At 55.7% G+C, this 27,664-nt stretch overlaps 3 protein-coding genes and 1 long non-coding RNA gene across 4 annotated transcripts in view; 2 read left to right on the top strand and 2 right to left on the bottom strand.

Annotated features, from left to right (window-relative positions):
* WDR93 (WD repeat domain 93) overlaps nt 1–2,337 on the top strand; it is a 47,205-nt gene extending 44,868 nt beyond the window's left edge. The window contains exon 16 of the mRNA XM_045561711.1: nt 1,999–2,337. Within this exon, the coding sequence (XP_045417667.1) occupies nt 1,999–2,098 (100 nt within the window). The 3' untranslated portion in view covers nt 2,099–2,337. The remainder of the gene's footprint in view (nt 1–1,998) is intronic.
* A 4,867-nt stretch (nt 2,338–7,204) lies between these two features.
* On the bottom strand, nt 7,205–8,508 carry MESP1 (mesoderm posterior bHLH transcription factor 1). The gene is made up of 2 exons (XM_045561710.1): nt 7,810–8,508; nt 7,205–7,550 (listed from the first exon to the last, which is right to left on the bottom strand). Exons 1-2 carry the CDS (start codon nt 8,506–8,508, stop codon nt 7,476–7,478), a joined length of 774 nt encoding a protein of 257 aa, XP_045417666.1. The 3' UTR covers nt 7,205–7,475.
* A 1,855-nt stretch (nt 8,509–10,363) lies between these two features.
* Nucleotides 10,364–23,526, bottom strand: LOC123645137. The gene is made up of 3 exons (XR_006737420.1): nt 23,497–23,526; nt 16,024–16,079; nt 10,364–10,504 (listed from the first exon to the last, which is right to left on the bottom strand). It is a non-coding gene; the product is annotated as an uncharacterized LOC123645137 (long non-coding RNA).
* MESP2 (mesoderm posterior bHLH transcription factor 2) lies at nt 23,465–25,417 on the top strand. The gene is made up of 2 exons (XM_045561709.1): nt 23,465–24,313; nt 25,148–25,417. Exons 1-2 carry the CDS (start codon nt 23,465–23,467, stop codon nt 25,415–25,417), a joined length of 1,119 nt encoding a protein of 372 aa, XP_045417665.1.
* The last annotated feature ends 2,247 nt before the right edge of the window (nt 25,418–27,664 follow it).

Raw genomic sequence — 27,664 nt, 5'->3', positions numbered from 1 at the left:
GCCCCACCCTGGGTCCTTCCCCATGGATGTGCTCATTTTCTTTTGATTTTAAGAGTTCTTTGTCAGCGTGTTGCAGATAACTCTTCTTGGTTTGTCTTTGAAGTTGTTTTGATTGCTTGTCTAGCCAGACAGAAGTTTTCAGTGTCTCATAGCTGGAATTCTCAGCCTTCTCCCTTAGGCTTTGCTGAGGGCCGGTTGTAGAGAGCCTCCAAGCCAGGGTGCAAGCTCCGCAGTCCCACTGGGGCGAGGGGTTAGAGTAGAGGGCGTTCAGGGTAAGACCTGACTCTGGCACCCTCTAGCTGTGTGACTGGGGCAAGCCTTGGTGACCTTCTTTGTAAAATGGGGTGACGATCACATCTCCTCATAGGACATTGCCTGGCACACTCAGTGCAGGCTAACCATTATTTATTATTTATTAACCAACATTATATTTTAAAAATACCCATGTTCTCCCTGAGCACATGGCTTCGTTTCTGACCTTCCTTTTAAAACCTGTTCTTGTCCCATCTATCCGGCTGCCTCCGGCGCGGTCACTCACTGATGCCATGTTGTTCCGACCCCTGACCCGGCAGTTTCACTTCCACGTATTTACCAGCAGCAGCATCAGTAGCGTAATAATTAACCTTTATTGGCCACCTACTATGTGCCAGGTACTGTGCTAAGTGCTTTGTGGGCATAATCTTATCTCTCAGTATTATTATCCCCACTGTACAGGGAGAAAGCTGAGGCTCACAGAGGTCAGATCACCCATCCAAGGTGACCAGCTTGTAAGGGAAGGAGCAGGGTTTGAACACAAGCAGTTTGAGTCTAAAGCCCGAGTTTCTAACCTGCACACCACCACTCTGCCTCCCACCCGCCCACCTCCCCAGATGGCCGCATGCCAGGACGTCCATTGCGGCCCTGGCCGTCCTGGCAAAAGGCGGGAAACCCTAAGTGTCCTCAGTCTCGGGAGAGAATGAGGCAGATCTGGGAGCGCTGCCCAGGAGTGATTTCTAGGATAGGTTTGAAGTGAAAAGAGCAGGGTGCACAACAATGTGTTGCACTCTTCCATTTAAGTTTTAAAAAAAGATGATATGCATGTCTATGCTTGTGTGTGTGTGAAAATTTTAAAGAATATACAAGAAGTGAATTACTTGCTTTGGGAACAGAAAATAAGGATCTGAGGTACAAGGGAGATTTAATTTTGTATCCACTTATGTTGTTTGATTTTATTTAAAAGAAGCAATGTATAGATTACTCTTGTAAGTTAAAAAAATGTTTATCTCTTACATAGTTGTCCCATGTGCAGAGCCTCAAAACAAATCAAAACTACAATCATCATCTTTCTCCCCAAAAGCGTTCCTCTTCCTGTTTGCCCTAAGTGTTCTACGTCATTCCGTCCCCTTTGGCACCCAAGGCAGGAAGCTGCCGCCAGGCTGCGCCCCTCCCTCCCCCAACTCTCCAGGCCGAGGCGACAGGACAGCCGCCCCTGCTAAAGGTGGTGCCCATCTCTGCCCACGGTGAGGGGCGATTCTGGGCTTTTTGGATTGTTCTGCAGGGAACGTACATTTATTTGTTATTTTTAAAAAAACAGCTCTCACTTTTTAAAAGGCGCAACCCAAATGTCTTTACAAAAGTGGAATCCTCAAAATTCATCCATGTTGCAGCATGAGTCCTTCCTTTTTAAGGCTCGGTGGTCCATTGTACGTATGCACCACATTTTGTTTGCAAATGGACTTTTAGTTCCTCAATTCACTCTCGAATAGCTTATCTCGGTTAACCGGGGGGAAAAATCACTCTCCCAGTCTATCAGCGTGCACCGCATGGGTTAGAACGTCAGACCTAGCATCCCTCAGCACAGGCTTCCTGAGCACCTGTGTACCAGGCTGGGTCCTGCAGACACAGAGGTGAGGCAGGTGTATCTCTGAGAGTTTCTCGTGTTAGCACAGGTGGCTGAGGTCTGCCCTGGGGCGCGGGAGCCAGGGAGGTTCCTCTCTTCACTGGTTGTGTGGCCCTCAGCTTTCAGCAGCTGGAGAACAACCAGGTGAAGGAGCAGGAGCACTGGGCCCGGCTGCAGAGGTACTCCTTGTTTCTCCAAAGAGAAAACTCCAAGAAGTGATGCTGCCACCACCCTGGGGCTCTCTGAAAAGGTCTCAGCCACTAGGCAGCTGCTCCTCAGGACGCCCAGCGGCCGAGAGATACAAAAAGAGCCACAGCTCAAGGGGCCTGGACTTGCCATCTGGGGCCTCTGCAGAGCCAGCAAGGGCAAAGGTGTTATTGTGGGGACCTTCAACCACTAAGCCTCTTGTCAGAGCTCTCAGGGGGGCATACGTGCACCCAAATAAACAGTGATATTGTTCCCAGACTCCCAGTTGCCGTGGTGTGTAATCCGTCATTCCCACCCAGCCCAGACCCCAGCGGGGCCCTGCTGCTGGGTCAACCAGAGGCCCAGGCCTGGTGGGGACCACCCGCCTCATAGGCCCTGGAGAGCCACTTTCCTCAAACAAGCAAGGCGGCAGCTGTGTGGCCTCCCGTGGCTCTTCGCCTCACGGAGCTGAGGCTGGGTGGAGGGATGGCAGCCCGAGGCCACAGGAATGAGGCAGGGGTGCTGGGGGGCCAGGAGCAGGCCAGAGAGGCACCTCCCAGAAAACTGCCCTCCCAGAAAAATGAGGCGAGGGGTCCCCAGCAGCTCCAGGGACGTGTCTGCCTCTCTGAGGACACCGTGTGGTTCCTTCGAGAACCGAGGTGTTAACTTCTCCCAGCCTCAGGGTGACAGTGCCTGGGGGTGTGCACACTCATTGCACAACGGCTCCCGAACCGCACTGATACTGTCTGGATGTCCCGCTGGATGAACGGGTCCCTGCCTGAGACACGCTGCCCCCTCTCCTCGCCGCCACGGGATTGGTGACACAGTGGCAAAAGCAGCTTTTTACAATAATTCTTTTCGTCTACACAGCAGGGACTGTGCCAGCTCTCTTTTGAGATAAGGGAAGAGAATTCAGGAAGAGGGTCTGGGCCTCACACACCACCTGAAGATGATGGGGAACCAGCATTTATGTGGTTTGCGTATTTTACATTTAACCCGTAAGTCACCTATGAAACACAGATATTATCATGATCCCCACTTTCCAGAGAGGGAAACTGAGATTCAGGTTACACAACTCAGAACAGCCTGTATCAAGCCCTGTTTCAACAGCAGATGCCCGAAACCCAACTCAAACTGCCTTTAGCAAAAAGGGGCATTCGCTGGCTCAGATAACTTAGACATCCGGGAGTGACGCTGGATCCACGTATTGAAATGACGTCCGGAATCCCCCTCCACCTCTCAGTTCTAATCCCCCTTTCAGGTCCGCCCTTTGCTGGGGTCACCGCCACCAGCACCCATAGTAAATGTCCTTTCTCAGTGGTTCCAGCAAAGCCCTGAACCTGCTCCTCACTGGCCTGAATGTGGCCTCATTCCTGCCGGTGCAGGTCTGTGGCACGTGCCCATCCCTGGAGGGGGTGAGGGTCATGGCCCCCAAACTAAGGCCGGATGAGGGGAAGAGGAGAAGAGCCCTCTGAGGAAAGGGAGATGACACAGCCCTGAGGGGAGGGGTGCTGAGCCGGACGGGGAACCCAGCTCCACCCCCTCCAAAGTCACTGCTGCCACCTCCTGGTTTCCCAGCCTGTGAGGAAGGGGTGGGAGGGAGAGGGGAGCTGAGGCAGCACAAGGGGCCTTATGTGCTGGGTCCCCAGGATTGGGGAGAAGGGAGCAGGGTCTGGCAGAGGCAGCACAAGGCTGGGGATCCCCAACTGGCAGGCTGGGCTGCCCGACTCTAGCCACCTGGAGCCAGCATGCCGCCAGGCTGAGCAGGCCATGCCAGTGGCCCCAAAAGAAGTCCTTGCCCCTTGGGTGACAGAGCCCCTTGGAAACATCAAGAACCTTCTGTCTTCTCAGGGGAATGTTGGGACTAGGGTGAAGCAAATGAGCGTCCGGGTGGAAAATTTAAGGAGGCACTCGCTCTCAGGGTGGAGACAGCAGGGGCTTTGCCGTGAGATGGGGCTAGCCTCCCTCCCCAGCCCTGTGCTACCCCAGTTCTCCAGGAGGGAGCGTTTCAGAACCCTTAGGGTCAGAACCCCATGTGTCACTTAGATGGCCTTGCTTATTAAGACCAGAGGATGGCTCGGGGTCAGAGGATGGTGAGGCCAGATCAAGTCCCGGCTGGATGTGAGCTCGGCCGCCTTCCAGGCGCACCACCCGCCCCACCGGAAACCTAGCCAAGCTCCCCAGCCCTGCTCTGCAGACAATCGTTGACCACCACCCCTCTTCCTCTGCCCCTGCGTTCAAACTGTGACCTTGGCATGTCCTTGAATAAATCGCTTGAATGCACAACAGTCAACTTAGCTGCCCCTCAAGATGTTGGCCCATCCGCATCGGCTTCTACACTGCTGGTGTGGCCAGCAAGCAGAACCAGGTTCCCCACCGGCAATGGCAGGTGGCCAGTGTGTGTGAGGAACTTTATTCTATACCCCACCCCTAATACACGCACGCACATGCGCACACACGCACACACGCCTGCCTGCCAGGGCTTTCCCAAATACAGGATTTGTCAACCACCCACCCACAGTTGTCCGCTTCCCTAGTAGCCACGTCCAGCTTTGTGGAAAGTTCCTCGAGCTCCTGTGCTTCAGCTGTGACAGAGGGATAAGCGCACGCCGCCCACCCCTCCAGCAGCTCTGCGGCTACAGTGAGTTGAAATTAGGTGGCGAGTTTCCAGCCCTAAGCACACAGCCTGGCCCACGGTCGCCGCTCTGAAATGCTCGTTTCTCTACCGCTGGCATCTGACCAGGTGGGACTATGAAGGCTGCTCTGTGGGAGACAGGGCAGCTGAGGGCCAGCAGTGACCAGAACGCCCCCATCCTGGTGCGCTCCTTCCCACTCCCGCCTCACACCGTGCTGGGCCTGGGCCCAGACCGCTCCAGGCTGGGCACCCTGCCACAGCCTCAGGGGAGGTGAGGTGCCACTGAAGGCCCTTTGTTCTTGGGACAAGCTGGTGTTCAGCTGTAGCAAGGGCAGTGCACCCAGGGGTTAAGTACACAGGTCTGGGGTCATACCTGGGTCCAAATCCCAACACTGCCACTTAGCATCTGTATGGGCACCTTAGTTAGCCTCTCCTTACTTAACTCTCCCATTCTTCAAATGGCCCCGTAACTGGGTCACCTCATAGGTGGGCTGAGAACTGAAGGGAGAGAGGCTCCCCTCCCACCTGGCGTGGCTGCCTACCTGGACACTGGTGTTCTCACCGTGGACGGGCAGGCGGGGTTCCTTCCTTCCTTCCAGCTGCGGATGCGGATGCAGATGGGGCTGATGGGGCCAGGAAGCCAGGCTGGGGTGGGAAGCGACCTTTCCTATCTCCAATCTTCTGTCTCAGCAGCTATTAGCAGGGACCTGTTAATGAAAATTCACACCCAGGTGCTAATAAACAGTGGGCTGCTCCCTGCTTTGAGCGCGAGGAGAGGCCCTCTGCAGGGAAGGGGGCTGGCCAATGAGCCCCACTTATCTGTGAAAAGACTTGCTAATAACTTTAATTCCCCATCCTAAAACGCAGGGCCTTTGCCATGCAAATAGATTTTGTAAGCTGGGTTGGCTCCAGGAGAAGACTTCCCGCCCCACCCCAGTTAGGGTCCTGGGAGGGGAGTGAGAGATGGGGCAGAGGTGCAGGAAAGGGGGGTGACGGAGGTGTGAGATCCCACCACCCGTAGGCCTCAGCTTTTGGATCCCACTCTCTGCAGCCAAACACCAGCCAAGGGGTACCCTGGGACCCCTGAACTGCAGATCGGGGACCTGACCCCACTTGCATTACCACCCTTCCCTGGCCAGGGCCAGAGCACTGGAAATGACCTCCGAAGTGCTTTAGAAACAAACCCATCACCATCAATGGCTGTCCCATGGAATGTTAATGGGCAATAAAAAGGAATGAGTTCTGATACAGCAGGCAACATACATGCACCTTAAAAACATGCTCAGTGAAAGAAGCCAGACACAAAATGCCATAATTATGATTCCTTTTATATGAAATGTCCAGAAGCATGTCTGGCAACCTGTAGCAGACAAAAAGTAGATGACTAGTTGCCAGGGGCTGGGACGGGGGAATAATAGGGAGTGATGCTGATGGGTGCAGGGTTTCTTTTTAGGGGTGAAAATGTTCTAAAATCAGTGGCAATGGTTGCACAACTCTATGAACATACTAAAGCCATTGAATTGTATACCTTAAAAGGGTGAATTTTATAGTACGTGAATTCTATCTCAACAAGGCTCTTGTAAAACACACCAAGACCTTTATTCCAGACACTTGAGGGGGAGGAGAGAACTGGGTATCTACAGAGGGTGAAGGAGAGGGTTGGCAGAGCCTACACCCCCTCGCACCACCCCAGCCCACCCTCCAAGCCTGACTGCTCCATGGCGGGCTGAGGCCACGCTCTTTCTGGGCCGAAGGCTCCCTCCCCCCAACACAGTGCTGCCTTGATCTGAAACCAGCCAAGGCAGATGCAGCACAGCCGCTGACTGCTTGAAGGTCATCTGTGGGCATCTGGATGCAACCTGTCAGGCCCCTCCTCTCATCCTAGCTAGGCTTCTAGGAGGTCATGGTTATATAAACTCGGACTGCCCCACTGATGTTATTTATGTCCCTAAACCACGTGAGAGGGAAACCAGAGAGAAGGGAGATGGGAAAACCCCAGGGTCCAAGGCCAGGATGCTCCAGCACAAGCGTAGTAAGGCCTTGAGACACAGTGAAATGACCCCATGAAGCTGGTCCCCCCTCAAGCCCCAGAATGAATGGAGCTAACAAAATATTCTTATTTTTCTGCAAAATGGCTATTTGGGTGTAATATGTGTGAGGTACCTGATGTACAAAAAGTACTCAATAATAGAGTTGTATGTTCTACAGAGATATTTTGGTTTTATCCAGTTCCCCATCAGGTTCAAAGAAAAGATAAACAGATTGTACTTGCTGCCACTTTCTCTTAGGAAGGCCCCACTCCACCCTTCCAGGCTGACCCATCTGGAACAGGAGATGCTGAGCCAGGGCTGGGGGCAAGGTGGAAGGGGCCTGGGCCTGTGGGTTTGGGGGACTGAAGATTGCAAGAGCCACTCCCAACTCCCCTTGTTCTTTTTTGGAGGGGAGAGAGGGAGCTACGTGTCCACCTAGAGGAAGAAGCAATTGCCAACTGACACCTGCACAGTTTGTTTATTCATAAATAAATAAATTCACACTAGGCACAGACTCCTGCCTGCTTCAAGTGTCTACCCTATGGGTCCCCCCATTGAGGGAGGGGCTGGGGAGGGCTGTCCTGGATGGGGACAGGCTGTCACCTGCAGGAATGTCCATGCCAGTATCACTGGTGCCCTCTTCCAAGAGAGGCAGTCTGGAGAGGAACCATTTCGAAGGTGCTGAAGCCAAAAAGCTTCGGTGCTCCCAGACAGGGCCCCAGCTGTCCATTGTCACGAGGGTTCCTCAGGCCGGCAGCCACTCCAGAGGCGAGAGGGGCGTCCAGGTCTCCCACAGGGCCAGCACGTCGCCAGAAAAGGGCTGCAAGGAGAGAGAGAACAGCGTAGCCCTCAGCACTGGACGGCATGTGCGAGTGTCCACGCTTGCAGGCTCCACTCTCAGGGGACCTTTGGACCCTGTCCCTGCGTGGCGTCGTTGCTTGACGCCCTGGGCACACTACGTTGCTCCGGAGAGCGAGTAGGCGAGACCAGGTTGCCAGCGGTGGTGCAGCAGGGTGGCCGGTCCTCGCAGAGGGCTGTGCGCCTGGGGCGCCACCCCGCACGGGGAAGGAGGTACTAACCGGAGAGGAGGGGCTCAGCTCCGTCGCCTGCCATTCGGGACGTGCAGCCTCAGCGTACAGCATCAGCGGGTCGGGCGTCTCGAGCATGACTCGGGCTCCAGGGCAGGCGGGTGGGGACCCCCAGGACTCCCCGGCGTGGGCGGCTGAGCCCAGGCCCGGGCCGCGCACCTGCACCTGCACCTGCGTCTGCGCCTGCGCGGGGCCGCCGTCGGGGCAGAGCGGGCAGCCCCGCGGGGACGCCACGTTGCTGCGCCGCCGGCGCCGGCGCTGCAGGCTCTCCTCGCTGAGGCCCAGCACGGCCGACAGGTGGCCGATGTAGCGGATGGCCAGGCGCAGCGTCTCGATCTTGGTGAGGCTCTGGCCGGCGGGCGCCACGGACGGCGGCAGAAAGCGGCGCAGCTCGTGCAGGGCGCGGGCGAGCGTGCGCATGCGCAGCTTCTCGCGCTCGCTGGCGCTTTGCCGCTGCCCGCAGCCCAGACGGCCGCGCCTGCCGGGGCCCGGGATGCGGGGGCCCGGGAGGGCCGCGGGCCGCATGGGGTTTGGCACCCGTTTGCCGGCCGGGGCGCTGCCCCAAGAGTCTGGGGACGAGGCGGGGGAGCAGCCGCGGTCCCTGTTGGAGGGCGGTGGCAGCCGAGGTCGGCCCCAGTCCGCGGACGAGATCCAGGACTCGGGGAGCGGCGGGCGCAGCGGCTGGGCCATGACAGCGGCGGCGCGTCTGGGGGCCAGCGGCCCCGCGGCCGCTTTATCCAGAGCCCGAGGTGTGAAGCGGCCCCTTCCAGGCCGCATCAGCACATCAAAGCGGGCTCGGGGCCTGGAGGGAACGAGGCCTGACCCTTTGAATTAACGGAGGAGCGAAGGTGCCAGCCCCTTGGCTATGCCTGTTTCGCCCCACCTGGGCGCTCACTTGGGCGCCCGACCCATCCCCTTGGGCCTCCTGCCTGCCCCTAGTGGCCCTCCCTTGGGTTAAAGGAAGCCGAGTCAAAGATAGGTTTGGGGCCCACCTTCACCTGTTGGGGACTTTATGCAAATTCTTAATTTTCTTGCACCTTAGTTTCCAATTTGTATAATGAAAGCCTCGGGGCATGCATCAGCCTGGACTGTGGAATAGAGTAGGGACCAGGAATGGGGCCCTGATTCCCTCTAAAGGTGGGGAGACCAGTGAACCATTCTTCTTCTGAGGCAGACTGGCACTGGGTGGGCCCTTCCCTGGTGGGGGTGGGGGCGGCGGGGAGTACACTGTGAGGAATCTATCCCAGGCACATCAAACAAGCTGGCCGAATCTGATCAGGTTGCTGGACCATCTGAGCAGAGGAAGGGATGAGTCTGCCCCCAGGACACCCCCACCTTGGCAGGGTCTAGGGCTAGGCCTGTCGCCACAGCTGCCACCCCTGGCCTCTAACAGGTGTCCCGCCACTTTTGGACAGGGGTAACAGGTTTTGCCAATGAAATGTGAGTGAAAATGACAGAAAAAGCATTTGATAAAGTTCAACACCCCTTCATGATAAAAACTCTCAGAAAACTGGGAATAGAGAGGAATTTCCTCAACCTGATGAAAGACAGCTACAAAAACCCTACAGGTAGCACCACACTGAAGAGTGAAAGACAAAAGCTTCCCTGCTCATACCAGAAACAAGGCGGGGCTGTCTGCTTGCACCACCCCTATTCCACATTTTCCTGGATGGAGAGTCTAGGCTGTGCAATAAGGAAAGAGAAATAAAAGGCATACAGGTTAGAAGGGAAGAAATCAGACTGTCTCTGTTTACATACATAATTGTCCACACAGAAAATGTCAAAGAATCTACATTGCCTGGCCCCTCAGGGGGTTGAGTTTGCACACATGTCTTAATAGGTACGTTATGCGTGGCTATCTACGCTCAGCTAGACTGTGAAGTGCCTGGTGTCTGGCATCACATCTCTACCTGTTTCTCGGCACCTTTTCCCTGGATGTCTCTGCCCCCCACCCCCTCCACTGTCTTTTTTTAGCTCCTACTGCCCTAGGCCTCCTATAACACCTTCTATACCCCCTTCTATCTGTCCCAGCAGCCCCAGAATGCCTTTGCTCATGGTCATGTCCAGGAGAAGCAGTGCCAACCCCACCCTGGGGTGGGGAGAAGGGGAGGAGCCTACTCCCTGCGCACACGCCATGGGACCCCTCTACTCCCAGGGAGAGCCTGGCCTGGAAGCTCCTCCTCGCCCTGGAGCTGTCGCAGGGCCCACCCTTCTGGACCGGGGTGGCTGGATGCCTTCCTGGGGCTCCAGATCCAAGCCAAGAACCTGGCGTGGGAGCCCAGTGATTTGGGCCTCTCTGATGCAACTAGGCCCCAGGGGACAAGTGTTGAGGACTGGTAGAGTGTGGGGGGCACTGGGGAGGGAGGCCAGGCAGGCAGGAGTGCTGGGTCTCACAAGGTTCTGGGCACCATTTTCCAGGGACTGCCAACCTCTTGAATGTCAAAAAAGCCCTCAATTCCCATATGACTGTGATTTCATTTAGTAGCTAATAATGGAGAAAACTCAGAATGACCAAAAGCTCTTGTGTTATTGTCATATCCTTGTTTACTTGAAAATATAATACATGTATGTGGCTAAAAAGTCAAAAGGCCCACAGGGGTATAACAAATCTCTTTACTCTCCTGCCTTGAGGCTTCCAGTCGCCTGCTCCGGAGGCCAGCACCATTACTGCTTCTTGTCAGCAACGCTGTAAAACACATTAGCATTTTATTAAGGACAAGATCAACTAGACATATTTGGACGAGAGGCTGTAGGTGTGGGAGGCACACTTGTTAGGTTGAAAAGATAGCCCCTAGGAATCCTCAGACAGGAAACCTATTGGTTACCATTAATCGAGCACGGGGCAGCCACTGAGAGATTCGGAGCAGGAGAGGGGCAGCATGAGTGGTGCATGCTAGGAAGATCTTTGGTGTCAGAGCTGAGGGAGGGTTAAAAACACACAGGGACAAGTGTGGAGGCCAAGAACCCACAAAGGTGGCAAGAGAGAGGTGGGGCAGTGGGGGAGTGGGGGTGGGGCAAACGGGAGGGCTCTACCCCAGCCCCAGCTGGGGTATTCAGCCCTCAAGGCTGACAAATTGCAGGTGACACGTGGAGTCCCATCCTCTCCTGTTGCCCCTGGGGTCTCTGGGAAATTACCTCAGGGGCCCAGCTGCTGCAAGGGCAATGGCCAGTGGGCCCGATGGAGCCAGGTAGGGGGATGGGTGGCACCCCCAGCCTGGAGCCTGGGCCCTACCACCTCGCACCAGCCAGCCTCCTCTTCCCTCTCTCCCATGTCTGTCTTTTCCCTTTGATCCCCTTATCTCGGCCAGCCTCTCCGGTGGGTTCATTTGGGAGCTGCCTGAGTTAATGAGTTCTCCGGGCAGCAGGGCCCACAGGCCCCCCCACTGGGGTGAGGCCTTTACACTTCTGGGGCCTGTGTTTTGACAAGTGCCGGACCAGTGGCTCCTGCTCCCCTGGCCCGAGCCTACCCTTGCCTGCCAAAGTGTAAGGCTGGGAAATGAGGTCTTGAGGCAGCCCCACCAGAGCAGAGGTGAGAGTTCAAGCCCCGGCCGGGGTGGGGGCAAGCAGGACAGGGCAGCACCCGCTTAGGCTCAGGCCCAGGCCTCAGCCTTCCCCATGAGGCCCAGCCTGCTTCCTCAGGCCAAGTCAGGGTCCTGGGCACTGTCCCGGTCACACGCCCCCAGCCTCAATGCCCTCATTTCCCGGCCAGCCCCTCTGACGTGGGAGTGCTAATCAAAGGTGCTATGTAAACAGTCTCCTTGCAGCCCCTAATTCCCCACCCCTCTGGAGCCAGAGGCCCCAGGAGAAGGAAGCAGCTCTGCTCCTACTGCCAGCCTGTTTAGCATCAGCAGGCACATGTCCTGGGAAGCTCCTAATTTGGGTGTCACCTACAGCCAAGGATCTTCCCGCCACACCTCTGCACCAGCCTGAGAAGCAAGCCCTTTCATGGAGAGACTGTTAGTGATGAAGCCTCTGCCTGCCTTTAGACAGCCTAGGACACCCCTCTGGAGTTTGGCCAATGTGGGTTAGAAACTCCGTATTGCCACATACTGCCTGTGCCACCTGGACACCTCACTGTCCGTCTTTGGGCCTCAGCTTCTATTTCTGTGCCACAGGATGAGTAATACCTGCTGTGGGGGTCAAATCCAGCTGCACTCTAGCCCAGGCAGCAGAGCGAGACCCTGTCTCCAAAAAAAGCCCCCACTGCATGGAGCGTGCATGTACCCTGTTGTCCCTTGAGACCTGGCGCTGTGCTGGCGCTCGGCTGGGGCACACTCACAACACACTGTGATGTGGGTGCTGTTGGCCCACTTTGTAGATGAGAAAATGGAGGCTCAGAGAGATTGTCCCACGTCACCCAGCTAGCAGGGGCAGAGCAGGGGGCCATTTGGCTCTTTCAGAGGCCAAAGCCTCTGCTCTGTCCCTCCCACGCCTCCCCTGCCTCCTTTGGAGGATGTGAGTGGCTCCTTTAATCTGGGAGGGATGCCCTGAAAGTGAAGGGACCCAGGAACCCTCAAGCCCCGATTAAGTGCTGGTCACAGAGACCTGTGGAGTTGTAAAAACAGTTTTCTAACCCACCCCCCGGACTCGATGGACCAGAATCCCAGGAGGATGGAGCCTGAGAATCTGGGTATAAAAAATAAAATCTCCCCAGAATCATGAATCAGTGCCCCACAGTGAACATCCCTGAGCTAGAGACTGGAAAAGGCACTGGGGACTGCCCAGCCCCCCACCGTGGAGCCCGAGCCCCCAGGTGGCGGATGGATGTGGCCTGGCAGCTGTTTGGGCTCAAGCCCGGAGTAGTCACCCACCGGGCCCAGCAAGGAGGGCCCCAAGGAGGGCCCCGACTCCCCCCACCTGTGCCTCCTTCCCCGTCAGCCTCCCCCTAAGGCCCGAGGCTCCCAGGGGAGCCCCTTCCAAAGACCAAAGACGAGCACCCCCTCCCCTCACACCTCTAGCGCCTGGAGCCACGGGCTGGCAGGCCATATGGAATAGATTATTCTGGACCCACGATAATCTGATTATCTTGGCCACCGATCAGCTGGGCGCTCAGCCAGGGGAAGTCGCAGGCAGCAGAGGGGTGACAAGGAGGGAGGGGGTGGGAAGAGAGGGACGAGATTTGGCGAATTCCAGGAAAGGCTCCGGGGGAAGCCCAGTCTCCGCGGGTCTGGAAGCCTGCTGGTAACTCAGGCTAAGCCGACAGCACCCCTCTCCTGAGGGGGGTCGCAGTTATAGCCCTTTGCTCCATCCAGGTAAGTCGGGGGCAGGTCTGAGCCTTCGAGTGAAGAGTGGGGAAACTGAGGTATAACGGGAGGAAAGTGGGGAAAGCCATCACATAGCACCTCAGTCTCTCCGACTGAAAAGCTGAGCAGGGAGTCCCGACTGCCGGCTGAGGGGCCCCCCGGGCGCCCGGCGCCCCCGCATTCCCAGCGGCCGCCAGCAGAGGGCGCCCCGGCCCGGGACCTTCGCCTCGGGGCGGGCGTCCTGCTCGGCTGTCGGGGGGCCGTCTCCCCGGGGCCTGGGCCGGAAGCCGGCGTGGCTCCACTCGGGGTGCGGGTGGGGTGCGCCGGGACCCGCGGGCGGTTGTCGGGGATGCTGAGGCCGGCTTAAGAAGCGGGTAATCCCGGCTCAGCGCCGGGGTGATGGGGTGATGGGCGCCGCTTGCTCCCTCCGGACCCCAGTTTGCCCACTTGCCCGCCAGGAAACACGCACCTCTCTGTGCAGAGAGGCAGAGCAGGACGGGACCCGGAGGAATGAGGAAAAGAGACTCAGGTTCAGGAGGGCAGGGGCCAAGCAGGGCTCGGCATCCCCTCCCACCCCGCCCCGCACACACATCCCTGGGTGCGGCCAGGAGAGACAGGCGTCAACCACAAGCTGCCTGAAACTCTAGGCAGGGGACGCCCGGGGCCCCGTGCCCTCACCAGCTCTCAGGGGAGGGTTTGCAGGCCCCGGTCAGCCGCCAACATGGAGGGCATCCAGCCTCAGCTGCTCCTCTTCCTCCCACACCAGCCCCTCCGGAAAGGCCCGGGCTGGAGCTCTACCCGGGCAGCAGGTCCGGGTCTCAGGCCCTCTCTGAGCGCCCCAGCCCCTCTCTCTGCTCACAGCAGGCGTAAGGTGCAGGGACAGTGGCCAGCCCCTGGCAGGAGGAGGCGATGTGCCCACGCCACCAGCCTGGGATCCCACACGTGTTGCTGGGGTGGTTCAGGCCCTCGGCCAGCTCTGGGTCCTCCTCCCAAGGGCAGGGGAACGCCCCCCAGGTATCTGACTTCAGACCCAGTAAATAGCAGAGTGGGGCCCCCTAGGACTGAGCCAGAGGCCTGGGCAGGACCTGGGGGAGCGCCGAGCCAGTGGGGGTGCTGTGCTCCCCTCACTCAGAAGAGGAAACCTCATCCAGGGAGGTCACATCACTTGCCAGAGGTCCCCAGAGCCAGGGTCCCAACCCACTGGCATCTGGCTTTGAGTCAGAGGCACCAATGGGGAATACTGCTGGGCTGGGGCTGAATCTTTGGGAGGGCAGGCTGGGGCGGAGGCCTATGCTCTGCTCTTCTGCCAGCAAGAAGGCTGAGCCAAGGAGGCCCCAGGGCTGCCCAGTCCAGATCCCAGAACAGTAAGGTCCATGGAGGCAGCTCAGGCCTAGGGCCAGCAGTGCCTGGGCTCAGCACCCCATCTGAACCTCAGTCTCCTCATCTATGGAATGGGTGTCCTTGCTGGGAGGACTAGAGGCAGCACCACATGTTGGGCACCTGGGTTTCCACAGGGCCTGCCTGCCTGCTCTGCTGGAGAGGAGTGACCCTCTGAGGCCCTGCAGCTCTTGGGAGGGACAAAGGGGAGAATGAGCGGTGTCCACTCGAGGGGCTGCCGGCTCTGGAAGGAAGACGCAGCCCCCCAGGTCTTGTCTCCAAGAGCCACAAGGGGCTTGGGCTGAAGCTGGGGAGAGAGTCTGCAAAGCATTTTCTTGCCCTCTTCCTTTTCTTTCTTTCTTTTCTCATTACCAAAGCAATACAGGCTCCTTACAGAAAAGTGGGAAAATGTACATATGCAAAGCGAGGGGAATTTAAAATGCCCCCAGCTCCATCCACCCAGAGAGAACACCTTGGCCCATGTTGCTGCAGCAAGCCTGTCCTAGGGGTCTCTGGCAACACAGGAACACAGAGACAGAGGCATGAGAGAGAGCATGTCACTTTTTTGTCACTGTTTTCCATTTTTTAAAGCTTCTAGTATATATATTTCTTTTTTTAACAGCATTATTGAGATAGAATTCACATACAAGTCACCTGTTAGAAGTATACAGTTTGAGGTTTTCATATGTTACATTTTGAATTATTTAAAAATTGTGGTAAAATACATATAACATGAAATTTGTCATCTTAACCATTTTCAAGTGTGCGATTCAGTGGCATTAACTGCATTCACAATGTTGTGCAACTATGGCCACTGCCATTTCTAAAACATTTGTATCACCTCAAATAGAAACTCTGTACCTATGAAGCAATATGCTCCATCTCTCCCTCACCTGTCCCTTGATAACCTCTAATCTGTTTCCCGGCTGCCTGAACTTGCCTGTTCTCGGGACCCCATATATGTGGGATCAGACAGTCTTTGTCCTTTGGTGTCCAGCTTATTTCACTTGGCAGAATGTTTGTGACATTCATCCACCACATTGTAGTAGGTATCAGTATTTTATCCCTTTTCATGGTTGAATAATATTCCATAATAAAGACATGCCACGTTTTGTTTATCCATTCATCCGTCATTGAACATTTGGGTTGCGTCCACCTTTTGACTGTTGTGAATAGCGCTGCTACGAACACCTGCCAGAGTCCCTGCTTTCAGTTCCTGTGGGTGTACAGGGAGCATATTGTTTTGTGACCAACTTCTCACTGACGTATTATCAACATTTTCCGTATCAGTAGATGTATTGCTGCAATTAGAATTTTAAGGCAGGCCTCGTACTCCACCGCTGGTGTGGGGGTAACAGTTCACTTAACAAACTGTACGCTGAGATTCCTTAATGTTTTCCATGTAAGTAAACCCTTATACCTATGTTTTAAAAATTATTTTAAAATTGCACATATAATACATGAGTGCAGTCTACTTGTGAAAAAGTTAAACATTACAGCTAAGATTCAAGCTCTCTTGACCACCCCCCAGAACCCAGACCTGCCCCGCCCCATGCCAAATAAGTCCTAGTGTGTCGTTACACACCTGGCCGGCATCGTGAGGCCTTCGTCTATGCATTTAGACACATATTACAGCAGACCCTGCAAAATACGTGGGATCATTTGACTTTCTGTGTAAGGGTCGTCTTTCAGGTTTTCATGTTCATATGATTTTGCTAATACCAATGGTGTCATACTGAACGTGTGTTTTGGTTTTCTCACTCAGCAGTAGGTCTGAACTTGCACTTTTAATCTTTTCTAATCAGGGTAGATTCCTGCCAGGGGAATGGCTGGGCAAAGGGCATGCTGAGCCTGTTCTGAAGCCTCAGGCCAGCCCTGTCGAGCCCCGGAGGTGGGCTGTGTCTGCCAACCTGGTTAGTGGGAGCCAGCTGCACCACCCACACACTGGGGGCGCCTCGGCCAGGCACCTGGCCAACCTGTGCGCTCCCAGGGCCTGGGGTGGGGCATGATCTCCAGGGTGGAAAAAACTTCCTCGGCTCAGGTGCTGGATCTTGGATTTGTGTTGGCGAGGGGCCTCGGAGCTGAGGATTGAGTTCATCCTAGCCTCGGTTTTTGGCACGTGGTCAGTGCTGATCACATAAGACACGTTTTTAAATTTGACATCCAATTTAAGCTTTATCCCCCTTCCCCTAGTTGTCCTCCAGCCTGTCCAGGGGCACCCCTGTCCCCAGCCTCTGGCAAGGGACCCTATGTCCTTCTGTGGAGAGTACTCAGCAGATAAGGCCAGTCTGAGAGCCTGTCAGGGCGAGCCCCAGTTCTAGCGGCTGCTCTGTGACCTTGGCCTGGTGGCTTTCAGTCTCTGGGCCTCCCAAGGACACTGATGGTGCTCTGCTTGGCAGGGCCACTCATCGGGCTTCCCTGGCTGTGCCATGCACCCAGCCCTGGGGCCAGGGCAGGCTGACATGGGCTCCAAAGTGAGGGGCCCGTCCAAACCTGAGTCCTCCCCAACTCCTTCCATCCCCAGCCCGGGGACACGGGAGGGCCCTGGGCCTCCCGGGGCTGGGACCTGCAGCCTCCCACCCCCACCCAGAAGTACTTTCTGGGGCTTCTGAGGGGGCGTGCTGCCAGGCTGTTTTGGAGGCCCCGGCACACCCTCGTTCCCAAGTCAACACCTTCTGCCCTGAGGGAGGCAGCCTTTGTGTCAACAGGCAGCCAGGAGGTGTGAAGGCAGCCACAGTGGCCAAGGGGAGGCTGGGCTGGCCCTCTCTGCCGGGCTGGTAATGAGAATACCACACGCCAGCCTCCCTGCCTGCCTCCCTCCCGCCCACGTTCCCACAGCCTGACCAACCCCAGGGCCCAGAAGGGCCCAAGGGGAGAAGGGAAAGGAGACCTGAGGGTCAGAGGCCGGGCCTTCGCCTGGCTCCAGGTCCTTGGACCTGCTCCCAGGGCCCCTGCGCTGCTGCCCAGGGAGAAAGTGCAGGTGGAGGACTCCTGGGAGCAGGGCTGTGGGCAGCCAGGTGCCTGCTGGGGCCGTGTGAGGCCACCGAGGGCGGGCCGGTCCAGTCACACTGCGCTCCCACGCCCCCCGCAGCACCAGAGCTGACTGAGCACACCGGGGGCCAACCTGGGCCTCTGCCCTCCCCGCCTGACTGGTGGTCGGGGGCAAAGTCCTGGGAAGTCCATAAGGGGGTGGTGGGATGGAGCCTCAGTTTCCTCACCTAATAGGAACATTGACGTGGGCACTGTGGGCCTCAACACCAAGCTGACCCGTGCCACACAGGTCAGCCCAGCCCCAGGTAGCAGTGGCCTTGGGGTTCCAGCCCTGAGGGTAGGCCCAGCTGAGCCACCTTCGGGCAGGAGGAAGCAGGGTGGGGTGGTGTGAGCCTGCAGCACCTGGGAGGCCTCACTCTGCACTCCCCCAACCCAGGATGCTGAAGGGTCCCGGTGGTCTCCCTCCGCCACCCGCCCCGCGCTGCCCGGTGCTGAGGCAGCAGCTCCTGTCCCCCTCCGTTCTGGCCTCCGTGGGCATCAGGTCCGGCCACCTTGTTTTGCAGAGCTTGGCAGAGCCGCAGCAGCCATCCGCTCCTGCTCCTGCCCGGCCTAACGTGCAGTCGGCCGGCCCCTTCCTGATCACCTCTGGGAACAGGCCACTCCCGCCCTCACAAGACAGGTCCTCCGACCTTAGAAAGTTCTTCAGACTCTCCCTGGAGTGTTCTCCTAGGTCCAGGCCTCTGGAGATAACTATCACATCCCCTGTGTTTTTTCTTTCTGGACTAAACACCTTCAAGTCCTTCAGCTATTTCTCTGGTGACCTGGCTTCAAGCCCCCTCACCAACCTCCCTCCCCTGAGCTTGGGTTCGTCCCCGTCGCTAATAAACTGGGGCCCCAGGTTTCACCACTTACTCTAAGTATGGCCCACCCTGCCTAGGGAATAAGGAACCGTCACCTCCTCGGTTGAAGACCCCCCTGCTTCTTATGAATTTGAATGCAGCTTAGGATCACATTTGCTTTTCATGCTCTTGACACCTGGAAGGCAATGACCGCCGGTCCCTTCCCCCACGTGCTGCCGTTTGTGTGATGTCTCCCAACCCTGAACTTGGAGCAAGGGCACATAGAGCTCTGCTGAGTCCGTCTGAAGCCTGACGGGCTGTTCCAGGCTGTCAGGGTCTCTTGAGATCCCCCTGGCTGTTACCCAGTTCATTTCCTGGGTGTGGGACTTACCCCAAATTGGATCAGTTCATATCTCCATACAAGATCATAACACTGCCCGTGACAGGGCTGGGAATAGAGCCTGTCACACATCACTAGAGACCTGCCCCAGGTGAGCATCCATCCATTCATCTTTGGGAACACTAACTCTGTTGTGAATCCACCTAACTGAACTGTCACCCAGCTCACATGGCCCCACTTGTAGACAAGGAAGCCCTAGGAGCTTCCTTAGTATGTGGATGGGAATTGTGTTTGGTTGCTCACAGCAATACCTAAAATGACACCTTAAGGTGGTGATTTTCTCTCACATTAAAGAAATTCAGGGATGGAAAGTCCAGGGCCAGTATGGCACATCCATGTTGTCACCAATGCCTTCTTTTTCTGTGCCACCATCCTTAGTGTGTGATTTCTGTCCTTGAGATTGCCTCAGGGTCACAATAAGGTTGCTGAAGCTCCAGCCATGACATTTTCCAGGTAGGAAGAAAACATAAAGGGGTAGAGACACAGGCATGTACCTCTCAGCTTTAAAGAGCTCTCCCAGAAGCCCCAACCAATGGCTTCTACTAATATCTCATGGCCATTATGTCTTCAAGAGAAGCTGGGAAACGTAGTTTATAGCAGAGCATATCACCACCCACAACAATATAAGGTCCTGTTATTAAGAGAAAAGCAAATAGATGCTGTGTGGGCAACCAGCAGTGTCTGCCACACTCGGGAAATCCACACACATCCTACTGACCACGTTTCCCTGGTCCAGCTACCACCTTCTCCTATCACAGAGAGGAGAAGGTCAAAACGGTGCTACTTGCACTCTGAGACCCAGAATTTAACTGCCTCACCCAACAGCACATGGCCACAGTCCCTCCTTTTAACAGGTGAGTCACATGCGGGGGACAACCATGGAGAAGGGCCTGCAGGGCAGGCCCCAGACCTAGTTGTTCTCCCAGCACCGGGGCAGCTTCCAGCACAGAGCAGAGACCTGGCTCCACACCCACGCAAAGGCGGAGGGTCCCAGGGCTGTGGGCAAGCTGGACAGGCAGCCCGGCCAGGACCCAGCCCGCCAAGAGAGGCTGGTTCTGCGTCTCCATTTCTAGCCTTGCTCCAGCGCCAGCTCCACGCGCCCGAGTTCTCCCACTGCCTCCGCACTGCTGCTCTGGTTCCCCTGCCACAGGACGGGAGCCCGAGGGCCCTGCTGAGGATGACCCATGCTGGGCCCACAGAGGAGAAAGGCTGCAGATGGGGGCAGGGGGCAGGGCGGGCTGCCCGGGGCCTGGTGCAGGGCTGCATCTCAGGAAAGGAAGGAGAAAGGTGGATGGTTTCATGCCCTTACTCAACATCCAGCACACTCCTTACCTCAGCTTACTTCATTCTGCTGCCCCTCAGCTTACCAAAAGCGTAACACTGGCTCTGTGCTAAGTACTATAATATGCCTTATCCTCTCTTATGCCAACAAGGACCCTGGAGATCAGAATCCCCACTTTACAGATGAGAAAACTAAGGTCGAATAAGTTGCCCAGGTTCTCACGGCCGGTAAGGGGGAGAGCTGGGGCTCTGAAGCAGCCTGACTCCACAGCCTCCCAGCCACGAGGCTGCACTGCACCCCTGTGCTGAGTGGAGGCCCACTGGGGGTCCCCTTCGGTTTCCCTCCCGGTGAGTGAAGCTGGCAGACAGTGCGGCCTTTCCAGAGCCTGGCTGAGGGGCCCAGGGAAGAGCCACAGCCCACAGCACACCAGGCCCAAGGCCCCACCCTCCAGATCTTACACTCCGAGATTCAACAATTAGTCCAGGGCCTGGGCTCTGGGGCTAGCCCAAACCCAGGTAGGAGGCCAGGCAATCCCGCAGGAAAGAGCAGTCAGTATATACCAAGCGCAGGGCTCTGTGCCGGCATGAATTCTGAGTACTCAGCAAATCCCTTCCCGGGAAATCCCTCTAGGCTGGCTCTAGGGGAATAATTCTGTATATTCGGAACCTTTCTGGAGACCACAAGGCCATTCCACTGCCCATATCCAGCCGTTCCTGCACAAGACGGCACTGTTTGGCAGGAACTAAACACACGCTAAAGGTGCGTGCTATGGAGTATCACACAGCAGTTAAAAGGCGTGAGTCAGAAATGTAAACAGAAACGGCACATTAATCTGCCATTTCAGAACCCAGATCAAGGCATATCTATGAAACCTGATGACTTTTGTTTACAACTGTCAAATACTGGTGTGTAAGTTCCTTGATAGACAGTATGTCAAGAGGTTTATAGTGCTGTGCGGCCTTGGGTGAATAAATGATGTATTGAAACTGCATTTGCCATTATTTCAACCTCAAAAGTGGAGGACTGAATGTTTTGTAAGTCCCGCCTTATTTCCCCTTAGGAAATAGTTTCATTTTGTTTTGTTTTACCTCAGTTTAAACCCTTTTAAGCCGAAATGTTGCACAGTTAACTGCTTCTTTCCAAAGAAAGCCTGTTTAAAATTGATTCCATGTTCTTTTCACATTATGGACAAATTAAAAATTTCTCCTTTTTATTCATAGAAGCTAGAATAAACAACAGTTGCCTTGACGAATGCTATATAACATCAATTATTACTTCATTACAAACTTAAAGCGGTAACTTGGTGTATTTTCTCCAATATATTTTAAAATAAGTTCTGAAAAGGAAAAAATGATTTATAATTTTATCATTGAAGGTTTATCTGTACCTCTTGCCATTTTACTTTTTCCCAAGTTAAAGTTACTTAAATGGATGAACATTTAAATCAACTATGAGCAAGGTTTTCTTTTGTATATAACCCATAGTTTAAATCTGTATTCACAAGCAGTAAAGATGTGATCCATTATTTTAAAAAAAAAAAAAAAAGGATAAGTTAGAAAAATATGTCCTGACATGGAATGCTCTAAGACATGCTGTTGAAAGAAAAAAAAACCCAAACACAAAGTTACTGACACATACACCGTACAATGTGCATAATGTAACCTGACCGAGTACCGTGAGTCTGCTGAGGATACGCACGTCTACGTAAATGCACTGCACTGGTCTGGAAGGACACACATGACCTAAAAACAGCTGTCACCTTTGTGGAGGGTTATGGGGGTCGGTTAAAGGGACTCAAACTTTATCTGATTTTCCATTTCTCACAGTGAAATGTCATGGTTATGTAATTTGTGAACTTAAAAGTTAATTTTTAAAAACAGCCACAAAAAAATTACAAGGCCATTTACTACTACTTCAGGCTGCTGCAGGCTAATCTATTCTGGAACACCACTGTCATCGTTGACCTTTGGTTACTGATTTTTACAAATTTTGTCACTCTTCTGCTCAAAAGTCCCTACGGCTCCCCATTGCCTTCCTCAGGCTGTCGCCAGCCAGGGTGTGCACTGGGCCCCACACCACCACCTTAGCGCCCTGCTCCTGAAGACCTTGGAAGGTCCCACTGCCAGGCCCTTGCTTGTGCAGTTTCCACCCAGAACCTCTGCACCCGCCTCTCTCCCTACTCAAATCCTACTTGCGTCTCAAGGCCCAGTTGTGACCCCTCCACCTCTGTGGCTAAAGCCCTACTGTCCCTGGCCTTCATTTGCTCCTTAGCCTCTGGGCTCAGCCCTTTCCCTGATCACTCCAGACACTGATAACCTTTAAACTGTCATTGTTGCTGAGGAGTGAGAATGTTTGTAAATTTTACTATCTCAATTACCCCCACGCACAAAAGTCGGGTGAGAAGATACTACCATTATTATTCCTGCTGTAGTAAGCAGAAGTGCAAGCTCAGACAGGTTAGGGGCCCTGCCCAGGGGCACACAGCTAGTTAGCAACTGCTAGTTACACAATGGCCAGTTCACAGTTCATTTGTCTTTTCCACAAGACTGAAAGTGCTTGCTACTCATTCACCCTGGTGCACCTGACACTGTTTCCTAAATAAATATGAATTAAATGAATAATGCCCACAAATGCCTTAAAATGTAAGCACCTTCTTTATAAATAACAGAAAACATTCAGCTCACTTGCCAGGCCCTTTCTAAGCGCTACAGGCAGTGTCGGCATTTTGTACCACTGTTGGTACCATGACCAGGACCTAAGGCTCAGAGGAGGTAAGTGGCTTGCCAAGGTCATACGGCCAATAGAGAAGCCAGCATGGGGGCCACCTTCACCCATTTTCGGCACCCACTGTAGCCCATTCCTATTGTGCAGGCTGCTCTGCCCCTTCTCTCAGGGATAGAAGCAAACCGTGGGCAGTGAGATGACTCTCAGCGTCATTCAGCAAATCAGCAACTGTGGTTCGGGAGACCCCACAAGGGTCCACCTGTGCGGCCCGCTCCCAGTCATGAGGGCAGGCTCTCCAGGCTTGTCTGCCCAACACTCCAGTAGGCGCTGGGTGGAAGTCACTGGGCACAGGCCCCGGAGATGGTGATGACAGAGGCAGCCACTCCACGGAGGCCATGAGGCGCCCGAGGGACAGCCCGGCCACCCGCGGACCATGGCGCTACCCGCCACTGCGGTGCTCCTGGGCACTCACCCAGTGGTGGCAGTGGACGCGGCAGGGGCATGGGTGGGAGCACGGTGAGAAGCTTAGCAGCTCCATCCAGATGCGAATTGTCCCTCCCACACTTCCCGGGCTGCAGGGGCCTCCATTAGAGCCCCCGGAGGAGTCAGAATCCACACCTCCGCAAATGGGCCTCTTTCCCAGGGCCCCCCTGCCCAGACCTTCCCTGGGCTCTGTGGGTTTTGACACCTCTCTGTAACCTGGCAGGGGGGCACCTCGCACCTTTGGTCCAGATAAAAGCTCAGGCCTGGCGGTGGCCAGCGCAGCCTCCCACAGCCTGCAGCCCGGGCCATGGCTCAGTCGTCTCCGCAGAACCTCCTTACCCACGACCACTGGATCTTCCCCCAGGGCTGGGGCTGGGCCGGCCACTCGGACTCCACGTCACCGGCCTCCTCCTCGGACTCGTCGGGTTCGTGCCCCTACGACAGCACCCGCGGCCCCTCGCAGCCCGCGCTCCCCGCCTGCAGCGCCCGCGCTGCGGAGGCCGCCCCGACGGCGCCGCGACGAGCGCGGACCTGGCCCTCGGGCGGGCAGCGGCAGAGCGCCAGCGAGCGCGAGAAGCTGCGCATGCGCACGCTCGCCCGCGCCCTGCACGAGCTGCGCCGCTTTCTGCCGCCGTCCGTGGCGCCCGCCGGCCAGAGCCTCACCAAGATCGAGACGCTGCGCCTGGCCATTCGCTACATCGGCCACCTGTCGGCCGTGCTGGGCCTCAGCGAGGAGAGCCTGCAGCGCCGGCGCCGGCGGCGCAGCGACGTGGCGTCCCCGCGGGGCTGCCCGCTCTGCCCCGACGGCGGCCCCGCGCAGGCGCAGACGCAGGTGCAGGTGCAGGTGCGCGGCCCGGGCCTGGGCTCAGCCGCCCACGCCGGGGAGGCCTGGGGGTCCCCACCAGCCTGCCCTGGACGCGGAGCCGCGCCCGAGCATCTGGGGAGTGGGGTCCCGGACACAGATCCCTGGGTGACACCCCCTTACTGCCCCAAGATGCAGTCTCCCCCGCATCCGTCCCAAGGGAGAACCCCTGACGAGTCTCTTTGGATGCAACCCCAAGCCTTTCCCAGGACGCAGACATCCCTGGAGCCCGGGAACCCGGCAGTGCCCTGGACCACGCCCCCGGGGCCCCTGGAGCTGGCTGCAGTATACCAGGTACGCGTCGAGGCCCTAGATGCTCCCCTAGGTCCCCGGACTTAAGTTGGAAATGGAACCTCTAGTGTGCAGAGAACCTCATACTTTTACATGCCAGGTTATGTAATCTAGCGTTATCTAATAGAGGGGAGAATGGAAGGAACCCTGACCTCCTTGGGGGAAGAGGTGGGGCCCTGAGAAGTTAATGCCACCACCAGTCACATCACTGCCACCCAGCAGTCTTCACAGCCATGGGGAAAAGGGGGTAGCCCTCGAACTGGCTTAGAGGGTGGGAGGTGGAGACGGGGGGCTCTGGCAGGAAAATCGCTCCAAGTGCTCCTGTATGAAGAGTTCAGGGAGGGAGGAAGCTCTGGGGTAAGGGCAGTGCTCCTTGAGTAGACCGGCTGGGAAATGGTGACTTCATGTTTTCTTCAAGCTTCTTTCATTCATGAGGCCCATAACTGACTCCTAGTGCATAGAAGATCGTATTAATAACCAAAATTTACTGAAGGCTTACTGTGTGCCCAACATCACTTGTGTATGAACTTATTCAGCCCTCCCAGCAACCCTGGGAAGTAAGTAGGTGTTATTAGCATCATCCCATTTTGCAGATGAGAAAACTGAGACTACACGAGGTTACCTGAGTTCTCATTGGTAGTGAGTAGCGGAGCTTGGATTTGAGCTGTGGCAGTGTGTCTTTGGAGCCAGGGCTCTTAACCACTGTAACCGCTTTACTTCGCTGCATCTATGGACCAGGGCTGTGCAGACCCTGCCATCCACACCTGGGGGAACTTTCAGGTTTGAAATCTCATCAGGTAGTGGCCCATTAACCAGCTGCTCTTATCTGTCTTGCAGGGTATCTCTGTGTCTCCAGAGTCCTGTCTGTCGCTGGAAACCCCATCCCTCCTGCCCCGCCCATCATGCCAAAGACTCCAGCCTCAGACCCAGTGGGGATACTGGAGCCACAGTGCAGAGGTGCTTCCCTGCTCAGACGACCAGGGACCAGGCCCCGCCTTCCAGCTCAGTGAAGCAAGCCCTCCCCAGAGCTCAGGCCTGCGGCTCAGTGGCTGCCCTGAACTTTGGCCAGAAGATCTGGAGGGGGCCCGCCGGGATGTCTTCTACTAAATGGGATTGCCTGCCCCCTTTTCAGCCAGGACTCAGGCCTGTCATGTGGGTGCCTCATTTGCTACCTCAGTGGTTTCCAAGCTTGCTGTTAGCCAAGGATCCTTTTGCCCAGGGATGTCTTTCAAGGAAGCAGTGCTTGACACGGGTAGTGGCTGGGGCAGTGTCTTCCACCGCTAAACACCCGCAGAACGCCCGGTGCTCTGCAGAGCAGTCCGAGCTGCTGTAGGATGAGGTCTGCTTGACCCCAAAGGAGGCGGGGCTGGGACTATGGGGAGTGGGTGTGGGGGCAGGCCCCATGCTCTGCTTCTTGGTGATAGCCAGATGCCTGTGTACTTAAATTTTTTGTACTTCTTAAAAAAAAGACACACAACGAAAATTTGGTTTGGTCTGTTTTTGTTCTATCAACTTGGGTTTTGGGTTGGTGTTTTGTTTTGTTTTATTTTCTTTGTCTCTGGAAAAGAAAAAAATGTTCCCCTTCTGGGGGGAACAAGTCATGCTACTCTTCTCCTCCCTAAATCCATGCCTTCCAAGGTTGGCATGGACCTCACTTGCCAATTTGATAATATTTACTGCAGCTGGGCTCCAGGGCCAGGGGCTCCCCTTGGCTTGTGTGCAAAGTGGCACAGGTGGGCTGGGGCTTGGGCCTGTTCACTCACCGCAGACACATCACCACTGCCCTTTTGCATTCTTCTGGGTGCGTTCCTGCTGACTGTGGGCTGGGTGCATGCAGCTATGGACTCCAGGACAGACAGGGCCTCAAAATAGGGAGACCAGATTCCCAGAGACCTGTGATTTAGAGCTCTTTCACAACTATATGAAATTGTTTTTCAAAGGCTGGCTGTTAGCGGCCCCTGTGTGCTAGGCCCAGTGTGTTGGTTGCCAGGGCTGCCACACCAAACTACCACAAACTGTGTGGCTTAAACAACAGAAATTTATTTCCCCACAGTTCTAGAAGCCAGAAGTCCAGGATAAAGATATAAGCAGGGTTGGTTTCTTCTGAGGCCTCTTCTTGGGTTGCAGATGGCCACCTGTCCACTGTGTCCCCACATGGTCACCCATCTGTGTCTTCATGCCTTCTTATAAGGACACCCATCATATTGGTCTAGTGCCCACCCTACGGACCCCATTTAACCTTGGTTACCTCTTTTAGGGATCTGTCTCCAAATATAGTCACATTCTAAGGTGCCAGAGGTTAGAGCTTAACCATATGAATTTTAGGGGGACACAATTCAGCCCGTGACCCCTGGTGTTGGGTGCCAGAGAGAAAATATTTCCCAACCAATGAGGTAAATTACAGGGAAATAAATGAGCGGAGCCCAAGTCCTAAATGCAAGGATGGGGGTCTGCGTAAGGTGCTTTAGGATTAGGATGTGACAGCCTGGTGGGAGGCAGGGGTGGCAGTACCATTTCATTCTGTTTCGTTCTTGAGCGACCTGCTCCGTTAGTCCTGCTGCTTTGGTTGTGCTGTCCTGTAAGAGAGGCACAGCCAGGATCCTGGGGAAATGACGCCATGATCTGTTAGCAAAGGCTCCCGTGGGCAGGGGAGCCAGCAGTGGTGGTGACTTCCTTCTGTATCTGCTGGCTCGGGAGGGGAGAGTTGCAGGAGAGGCGACCTTGGAGACAGGTGTTGAAGGATGCACAGGAGTTTGCCAAGAGGCGTGAGGGAAGAGTGACCCAGGCAGAAGAAACAGCATGAGCCAAGTGGAACCAGAAGTAGGTAGTGGCTAGAGTTGACAGGGAGAAGGACGAGCAGGGGTTGGGAAGGAGCTCGGTGGCATGGCTGTGGCCGTGTGGAGCCCCGTGTGCTGGTGGCGGGAAGCACAGAAGGTGGGGAGTAGCGGGTGAGCTGGGCAGTGCTGCTCTCGGTCCCTTTGGCAGCTTCATAGAAATGGAGCCAGGCACAAAGCCACTGGGACAGGCCAGGTCGAGAGAAGGGAAGAGAGGCAGCCCAGAGCACAAGCTGCCTGACCTCCTGGCTTGTGCTCCTGGCCATGTGCAGGGCGTCCCCTCTGCCCGTGTGGCAGCCCTCTGCCTGCTGCCATGCCCTGTGGCATCAGACAAGTCACTCCCTCTCTGAGCCCCAGTTTCTTCAATTGTGAAGTGGAGGCAATAATAGACCCTACCTCTCAGGCTTCTTATACTTGGCACATAGTAAATGCTCAATAAAATGAGTAGCTGAATAGAGTCACATTACCCAAAAGATGACCTAGTCCAGTGGTTCCCCAAATCTGGCTGCATGTGGAGCCA

The sequence above is a fragment of the Lemur catta genome, chromosome 9, assembly GCF_020740605.2.
Source record: "Lemur catta isolate mLemCat1 chromosome 9, mLemCat1.pri, whole genome shotgun sequence".
NCBI lineage: Eukaryota > Metazoa > Chordata > Mammalia > Primates > Lemuridae > Lemur > Lemur catta.
Note: the sequence above shows the minus strand (reverse complement) of the source record. Positions and strands in the feature narration are given on the sequence as shown.

Bases quoted from the DNA above. Each gene is read 5' to 3' on its own strand.
- MESP2 (XM_045561709.1), top strand. From the start codon at position 23,465: ATGGCTCAGTCGTCTCCGCAGAACCTCCTTACCCACGACCACTGGATC. The intron at 24,314-25,147 runs GTACGCGTCGAG...TCTGTCTTGCAG, and splicing joins AGCTGGCTGCAGTATACCAG to GGTATCTCTGTGTCTCCAGA.
- MESP1 (XM_045561710.1), bottom strand. From the start codon at position 8,508: ATGGCCCAGCCGCTGCGCCCGCCGCTCCCCGAGTCCTGGATCTCGTCC. The intron at 7,551-7,809 runs GTTAGTACCTCC...CTCTCCTTGCAG, and splicing joins AGCTGAGCCCCTCCTCTCCG to CCCTTTTCTGGCGACGTGCT.